Source organism: Nyctereutes procyonoides, unplaced genomic scaffold (assembly GCF_905146905.1).
Source record: "Nyctereutes procyonoides isolate TBG_1078 unplaced genomic scaffold, NYPRO_anot_genome, whole genome shotgun sequence".
Taxonomy (NCBI): domain Eukaryota; kingdom Metazoa; phylum Chordata; class Mammalia; order Carnivora; family Canidae; genus Nyctereutes; species Nyctereutes procyonoides.
Genome location: NW_026575051.1, coordinates 2,540,407 through 2,549,003, shown reverse-complemented (window position 1 = coordinate 2,549,003; position 8,597 = coordinate 2,540,407). Strand labels below are relative to the sequence as shown.

The 8,597-nt window shown below is 45.0% G+C and overlaps 1 protein-coding gene across 1 annotated transcript; it reads left to right on the top strand.

The window, feature by feature from the left end:
• Positions 1-771: 771 nt before the first annotated feature.
• On the top strand, positions 772-3,368 carry LOC129512797 (HLA class II histocompatibility antigen, DO alpha chain). Its single transcript, XM_055330341.1, has 4 exons — positions 772-893; positions 2,065-2,313; positions 2,744-3,025; positions 3,124-3,368. The coding sequence occupies exons 1-4, from the start codon at positions 812-814 to the stop codon at positions 3,366-3,368; spliced, it is 858 nt and encodes a 285-aa protein (XP_055186316.1). The 5' UTR covers positions 772-811.
• Positions 3,369-8,597: the final 5,229 nt, after the last annotated feature.

Here is an 8,597-nt window from a genome sequence, read left to right as displayed (position 1 = left end):
TCCCGCCTCCCATTGGCTGAGCCCAGAAGCCGGAGGGAAAGGAGTTGCTGCTGCTGGGGGAGGGAGGGGGGCTGGGGCTGGGCATGCTGGCAGCATGAAGGAGGGTGCCCAGGAGACCTGGAGGGACAAATGGAGGTTATCCAGCACCCTCTGCCCCCCCCCCCAGAACAGTCCATTGAGGCTTCTTACAGTTCTCCTTACTCTAAACATCTTACTCTAAACATCTCTGACAATTACACTTTTTTTTTCACACAATGAAATAAAGTAATATTTTCCAAAACGATTTAAAGGTTTAAAGGATTTTAATCCTACTGTGTATCCAACATCTCCTTTTCAAAGTTCCTGAGTACAGTTTATATTATTATTATTTTTTTTTGCCTCCAAATGTGTCTGCAGAAACTTAGAGGGAGACTGGGATTCTTTACACCACAGATCACAGAGCAAGATAGAGGCTTTGTTTGAGCTCAGCTGTGTAGTTCTCTGATGGCCTTTTCTCTTCTTTTGGTGGGTCTCTTCTTAGAGTTTGTAGTAATGGTTGGTTAAAGCTCTGCCATCTCCCAAACAGAAGCTTCCTTTTGACTCTTCTGTGGACCAGGCCTCCGTGGTGCGATGAGGGCCCAGTACATTATTCCACCTTCCACCTAGGCTCCTTACTTCTTCACCCAACAACAGCCACTTTAACTCAAGGAGTGTCTCTGATTGGCTGAATACAGCAGGGGTCTTCCCCATCCTAGAGCGTTTCCTTCCTCTTTTCTTTACCTCTTGCGGCAGCCCCACTCTGAGAGACTTACTTGGTTAAAGCACCAGGGCAATGGTCCTCAGTAGGGGGCTGGTCCTGGGACTCTACACCTTGATGAGCCTCCTGAGCCCCCATGAAACTGGGGCCATCGAGGGTGAGTGCTGAGGGGGATCGGCTGAGGAAAGGAAATTTAGGGTTCTATGAGAGACAGTATAGAAAGAACATAGATTGTTCTCCTTCTCTGGCTTATGGGTAACTTCCTTTACCGAGAGATCCCCAATCTCTCTCACCTTATCATGTTCATCGCAGACCTAAACATACAGGTGCAGCTCAGTGCTGCCATGCCAGCTGCAGGTTCAGGTGCCTCCCCAGCTCCTTCCTTCTTTCTGAGACCCAAACCTCCATTCTCCTTCCGCCAAGCACAGTGACTTTTCTGTCACTTCCTGACTTGGAGTGTGCCCATTCAGGTCCAGTTTTACTGTAATATTTATCGCCATGTGGATAGTCAACTGTTTATCCTGCTCTAGACATGAGCTCCTTGAGTGAGGGATCCACAGCTGGTTCATCTGTATTTCCCTGGGGCCTGGCATCATGCTGGGCACACAGTAGTCCCTCGATGACTGTTAAATGTATAACTGCATAGATTTCTAGAGGTCCCTTACTGATTAAAATCTAACCCAAATTTCCAGAGAACTAAGCCTCAGTTATGGAAAGAGACACCTTTGATCATAATCTCTTGAGGTGGAAGAGCTGGGGCATAAACCTAACTTGAACTTTGGACTCCTTTTCCAGTGCTCTCTGCAATACCCCAGGCTGCTTTTTCCTGTCTGTTTGATCTCTGTCACAAATCTTAATTCTTACTTCTGCCAGCCATCACCTATTCTCCCCTCCTGCCCACATATACTGCATCTCTGTGCCCAATGCTCTACTTATGCTCCCATCCTTAATCATTTTCCCTCATCCCACTCATCTCACACACAGGACCTCATAGCACAACTAGAGCTGATGATCATGGCTACCATTTGACTTTGAATCCCAAGCATGATTTGAGGCAGCCTCTCTTCTTCCCAACCTGGTATGCTGGACTGCACTCGTGTCTCTCTGTTCCTGCCAGTGTGTTGGGCACATGCCCGTGTCCCTCTGTCCTCTCCTTTCTACCCGCCCAGCAACACTTCCACTGTCCAAAGACCAACTCAACAGCTCAACTTTGCCCTCATAGAGAACCCAGGATGGGATGTAGGCTCAGAAATTTAAAGTGTCACCTGCTTTAGATGAGATTGATACATTTTCTTTTCTGTCTCTGACCCTGAACTCACTCAATACAGCTGATCACATGGGCTCCTATGGACCAGCCTTCTACCAGTCCTATGGTTCCTCGGGTCAGTTTGCCCATGAATTTGATGGGGAACAGCTGTTCTCCGTGGAGCTGAAGAAGAGGGAGGCTGTGTGGCGTTTGCCTGAGTTTGGCAACTTGGCCCACTTTGACCCACAGAATGGGCTGGCCAGCATCTCAGTGATCAAAGCCCACCTGGATATCTTGGTGGAACGCTCCAACCGCACCAGAGCCATCAACGGTACCCATCTTTCCTCTCCTTGTTCCCTCTGCTACCCCGTGTTAAGCAAGGGAGGCCCAGAGAAGCTTCTTCCCACCTCACAGGCCTCCATCTGCTCCAGCACATCTCTGAGCCTCTGTGACTGTTGTAATCAGCCCCTTTCTTTTCCAGGAGGCTCTAGATCTTCCCAGACCCCTTCAGCACCCTCTTCCTTCTTGAGGACTGACCCTTCCACCTGGATGCCCTCTCAGGGACCTGTCAGATACAGGTGTTCCAGGTGCCCCCCTCTCAGCCTCTTCTCCCTCTGCACCCCTCCCACCCCAGCTGTTACATCCCAAAGCATTCCCTGCCTGTAAATGGCTAAATAGGAGGAAACATTACTTAATCCAAGTCCTAATGAAGCCCAGGTACAGGGATGAGCCTTTGGAATTCAAGGCCTAATTTTTCCTAGTGCCTCCGAGGGTGGCTGTACTCCCCAAGTTTCAAGTGGAGCTGGGCCAGCCCAACGTCCTCATCTGCATTGTGGACAACATCTTCCCTCCTGTGATCAATATCACCTGGCTGCGCAATGGTCAAATAATCAGCGAGGGGGTAGCCCAGACCAGCTTCTATTCCCAGCCTGACCATCTGTTCCGCAAGTTCTGCTACTTGACCTTCGTGCCCTCTGCAGAAGACATGTATGACTGCAAGGTGGAGCACTGGGGTCTGGATGAGCCGCTTCTCAGGCACTGGGGTACGGAGCCCCTCCCCAGGTCACTCTCCACAGACCCATGTTTCCTTTGCTCTTGAATCCTTTCTCTGAACCCCCTGACCTTTCCTTTCTCCCCCAAGAGCCCCAGGTGCCTATCCCAGTGCCAGACACCATCGAGACTCTGATCTGTGCACTTGGCCTGGCTCTCGGCCTGGTGAGCTTCCTTGTGGGCACCATCTTCATCATCAGAGGCACGTGCTTGTCCAGTGGCCCCAGGTACAGAGGCCCCCAGGAGTCTGGGGGCAGGAGAGTGGGTGTCTCTGAACAGGATGGGGTGCAGGATCATTCTTTGGGGAGCAATGGGGCCAATGGGAAGGGTGAATAGACAAGTAGCGGGCAGGAAATAGAAGAGTAGAAGTGATGAGGGGGTGAGGTTTTGGGGAGGTGGGCAATCAGAGATAGGATCCCAGCACTGTGAGCTTGATTATATGCTTTTTACCACTTTAGGTAATGAGCCTTCCGAGAAAGGATTGTGGGAGATGCTCTATGGATTCCTTGCAAGTTTCTGACAGCCTTTGCATACTCAGTGCCTCAGTCTACTAAGTATATCTCTATTGTGCTGACTTTGGATGGGATCAAACTCTGTGCTATAGGTCTCCTCTCTTAGACCTTGTACTCACTGCAGGACTGGTGGGGCAGCAGCTAGCTCCCCTTCCCACCCCCAACACGTACACATACACACACACACACACACACACACACACACACAACCTCTTTCTTGTTCTACCCAAAGCTCTGGTTAGTGGCAATAAATTTTTAAATGGTGTTTGCACTGTATCATTTCTACCAGATCTTGGCAAGTTCTTCCAGGGTGTGAGGGATGCTGGAAGAGGGTATTCCAGGTGATGACTATTGAGTAGGACACTTCATACGGGGATAGGCAGCTATCCTCAGGCCAGTTCAGCTATGTCTTGTTCTGTTTGAGTCTCTATGGTGTGTTAGTTATGAATGGGTCCTCTCACAAGGACTTCATGAAATTTACCTTCTGAATTCAGATTTGCCCCTAAAGGAGTTTTCAGGAGAGGAAACGATCATGGGAATTCTACTCTTGTGCGGATATACTCTGTAATGAAGAGAACTTTGGTATACAGCCATGATCTACAATGTCATCTCCTTTTTCTACATCCCCTAGAGTCCCACGCATGACAAAGAAAGGTCCAAGGCTTGGATATGATGATTACTTCCTTAACCTGGGGTCAGTCATACCAGTAGAAGAGCTGGTTTAGACAGAGTTCAGGTGGATCTCTCTTAGTGGTTTTCAAACTGGAATGTACAGGAGAATCACTTGGGAGCCTTTTTAAAAGTACAGGCTTCACCCAGATCTACTGAATTAGAATCTTGGAGGGTGAGGAGAGTGGTAGCAGTCTGCAATTTTAAACAAGCCCAGATGTTGCTGATGCAGCCATCCTGAACTTAGACTGTGATCTGATAACTGGGACCCACTGACATAACCTGATGCTAAGAATGAATCCCTGAGTTCAGAGGTGGTCCAGGAAGGCTTTCTGGGAACCTGGGTCTTTTAGGGCATAGGAGTTGGGGAAGATACAAGTAAGTAGGGGCAAATTGGGTTTGGCATTGTGAGGTTTGGTCATAGGAGGAAAGAAACTAAGAGATCATGAAGACACTGTAGATTTCCCAAGAGAGAGTAAGTTGAAAGGAATCAACGGCCAGAAGAAGACCCTGTTGGAAGGGGGGAGAGTGGTCCTAGTGAAGGCTTTGTTTGCCCGTAACAGAAACCCTCCTAAAATGATCACAGATATAAGCAGAGGATATTTACAATAAAGACACAGGAGTGGTGCCCTGAACCCAAGGGTGGATTTTAGCCAAGCCTTACAGGCAACAGAACTCAGAACTGAAAAGCCCATAGACTCTAGAGCATCCTTTCTTGCTCTCTTTCTCCCTCTGGGCCATATGGCCTGTGTTGTCCCTCTGCATGTTAGTCGCATTAGCCATATCTATTCTGTCTCTGTGGACTATCCTTTTCATCTAACATGTCTGCCCACAGCCACAGCACCTCAGCTCTACCCACCCAACAGCACTATCTCCCAGTGACAATTTTAAATTATTGGAAAAACAAATGAATGCCCAAACTTGGGGCAGGTGTCCATCCGAGTCCAATGTACCATGGCCAGAGGCAGAAGATCTAAGGTACAAACCCCTCTGAGGAGAGGGGTTGTTGGATCATTTCTCAAAAGAAAGTAGAATGTGTTGGTTCTCAGAAGACACCTCAAGATATGTTTGACCCCAACATGCCTTGATCTCTGCTGATCTTTTGCTTAAAAGTTAATTTGATCATCCTTGGAAAAGATGTTTCTCTGATCACTGTTCGAATGTTTAATAAGATCATTAAAAGTGTTTTATTTTGACTAGAAGTCTACTTTTTTGCTTTGCATGTATTACACAGAAGTCATTGGAACTTCAGGGGACAATTCCAAATCTTTTAAATTTAGTATCTGCCTTCATAAGCACATTTTTCTTCTAGTTTCAGAGTAAACAGTCTCACTTTAAAAATTGTCCTCCCATATTTTTTTTCTTTTTAAAATTTTACTTAAATTTTGGTAATTAGGGAGAACCTGGGTGGCTCAGTGGTTGAGATCTGCCTTTGGCCCAGGTTGTGATCCTGGGGTCCTGGGATCGAATCCTGCATCAGGCTCCCCACAGGAAGCCTGCTTCTCCCTCTGCCTATGTCTCTGCCTCTCTCTATGTCTCTCATGAATAAATAAATAAAATCTTAAAAAATAATTTTTGTTAGTTAACATATAGTGTGATATTGGTTTTCGGAGTAGAATTCGGTGATTCATCACTTACATGCAACACCCTGCGCTCCTCACAACAAGTGCGCTCCCTAAATAAACCCATTATCCACCTAGCCCATCTGCTACCCATCTCCCTCCATCAACCCTCAGTTTGTTTTTTGTCATTAAGAGTCACTTGGGTATGCTTTGGCTCAGGTCACAATCCCGGGGTCCTGGGATTAAGTCCTGCATCAGGCTCCCTGCAGGGACTCCTCCCTCTGCCTATGTCTCTGCCTCTCTCTGTGTGTCTCTCATGAATAAATAAAATCTTTTTTTAAAAAAGAGTCACTTATGGGGGTGCCTAGGTGGCTCAGTTGATTAAGCTCAGGTCATGATCTCAGGATCCTGAGATGAGTCCCACTTCAGGCTTCCTTCTCAGCAGGGAGTCTGCTTCTCTCTCTGCTCTTCCCTTGCTCATGCTCTCACTCACTCACTCATTCACTCAAACAAACAAATAAATAAATAAAATCTTAAAAAAAGTCACATATGGCTTATTTCCCTCTGTCCTTTTTTTCTTTCCACCTTTCCATATGTTCATCTGTTTTCTTAAACTCCACATTAGAGTGCAATCATATGGTATTTGTCTTTCTCTGACTGACTTATTTCACTTAGCATAATAGACTCTAGCTCCATCCATGTTGTTGCAAATGGCAATATTTCATTCTTTTTGTTGGCCAAGTAATATTCCAGGTGTGTGTGTGTGTGTGTGTGTACCACATCTTCTTTATCCATTCATCAGTTGATGGACATTTGAGCTCTCTCCATAGTTTGGCCATTGTTGATAATGCTGCTATAAATATCAGGGTGCATACACCCCTTGAATTTGTATTTTTGTATCTTTTGGGTAAATACCTGGTAGTACAATTGCTGGATCCTAAGGTAGTTCTATTTTAACTTTTTGGGGAACCACCACACTGTTTTCCAGAGTGACTTCACCAGTTTGTATTCCTACCAACAGTGTAAGAGGGTTCCCCTTTCTCCACATCCTTGCCAACATCTGTTGTTCTTCATGTTGTTAATTTTAGCCATTCTGACACGTGTGAGGCGGTATCTCATCATAGTTTTGATTTTCATTTCCCTGATGAGTGATGTTGAGCATCTTTTCATGTGCCTGTTAGACATCTGGATGCCTTCTTTGGAAAAGTGTCTCTTCATGTCTTCTGCCCATTTCTTAACTGGATTATTTATTTTTGGGGTGTTGAGTTTGGTAAATCCTTAATATATTTTGGACAGTAATCCTTTATCGGATATGTCATTTGCAAATATCTTCTCATATTCAGTGAGCTGCCTTTTAGTTTTGTTGATTTTTTGCTGTGCAGAAGCTTTTTATCTTGATGAAGTTCCAATTGTTCATTTTTTATTTTGTTTCCCTTGCATCCAGAGACATGTCTAATAAGTTGCTATGGCCGAGGTCAAAGAGGTTGTTGCTGCCTGTGTTTTCCTGTAAGATTTTGATGGTTTCCTGTTACATATTTAGGTCTTTCAACCATTTTGAATTTATTTTTGTGTATGGTGTGAGAATGTGGTCCAGTTTGATTCTTCTCGGTGTTGCTGTCTACTTTTCCCAACAGCATTTGTTGAAGAGACTGTCTTTCTTCCATTGGCTGTTCTTTCCTGCTTTGTCAAAGATTAGTTGACCATAGAGTTGTGGGTCTATTTCTGGATTATTTATCCTGTTCCATTGATTTATGTGTCTGTGTTTTGTTCCATTGATTTATACTGTCTTGATGACTATGGCTTTGTGATATAGCTTGAAATTCAGAATCATGATGTCTCCAGTTTTGTTTTTATTTTTCAGAATTGCTTTGGCTATTTGGGATCCTTTGTGGTCCCATACAGATTTTGGAATTGTTTGTTCTAGCTCTGTGGAAAATGCTGGTGGTCCTTCTATATTCCTGATCTGATCCTTTTCTGTATCTCTCAGAATAGACATTCAATAGATAACTCATATTCTGTATTTTCAAACTCTCCCTCTTTGCAGGGTTCTCTCTACAGATGACGTATCATGTCTCTCATATATTGAGAACAATAAATCTCCTCCTTGTTGTATAACCCACCCCCCACCTCCAACACTGCAAGTTCCTCCCATTCTCTCTGAATGAGTCTTCTGGGTAGGCTGCCTCCAGATCCCTTCTGCTGATGCTCTCTCTCTCTCTTTCTTTCTCCCCCACAATTCCCTGTTCAGCTGTGTAGCATACAGTGCACATACATTGTATCTTCTAATCCCCAATAATCCCATCTGGTAGATTCTAATATTATTCCATTTTTAAATAAGAGGAAATTGAGGCCTGAACAAATTCAGTAACTTGTCCAAAGCAACACAACTCTAAGTGTCAAAGCAGGGACTAGAATCCAAGTCTGTTTGACTCCAAAGCCCATGCCCTTAATATTCTAACATATTCTAGGTTTAATGTGGATAAATGACCCACTGCATGGACCAGGAGGTGCAGAGAAGACATGGACATCCTCAGAATTTTCAGAAGACTAGAGCTGAATGCAGTTATTCATTTTGGATAATTCCTAATATTAGGAATGTCTATGCAGTGTTCCAAAGGAAGCTTGAGAAAATACTCATAGCTCTAATTTGTGTTTAATAAAACAGGTCCATTGTAGTCAAGTGAATTACTGCATCTTTGATTCATTTATGCATCAACCCATCCGATCGGATGGTCTTGTTGCTTTAGGTGTGGGATTGAGGGCAGGAGTGAAAAAGCCAGACACAGTCTCTTACCTCCAAAAGCTTATACTCAGTGAAGGAA

Bases quoted from the DNA above. Each gene is read 5' to 3' on its own strand.
- LOC129512797 (XM_055330341.1), top strand. From the start codon at position 812: ATGGTCCTCAGTAGGGGGCTGGTCCTGGGACTCTACACCTTGATGAGC. The intron at 894-2,064 runs GTGAGTGCTGAG...CACTCAATACAG, and splicing joins TGAAACTGGGGCCATCGAGG to CTGATCACATGGGCTCCTAT. The intron at 3,026-3,123 runs GTACGGAGCCCC...TTCTCCCCCAAG, and splicing joins GCCGCTTCTCAGGCACTGGG to AGCCCCAGGTGCCTATCCCA.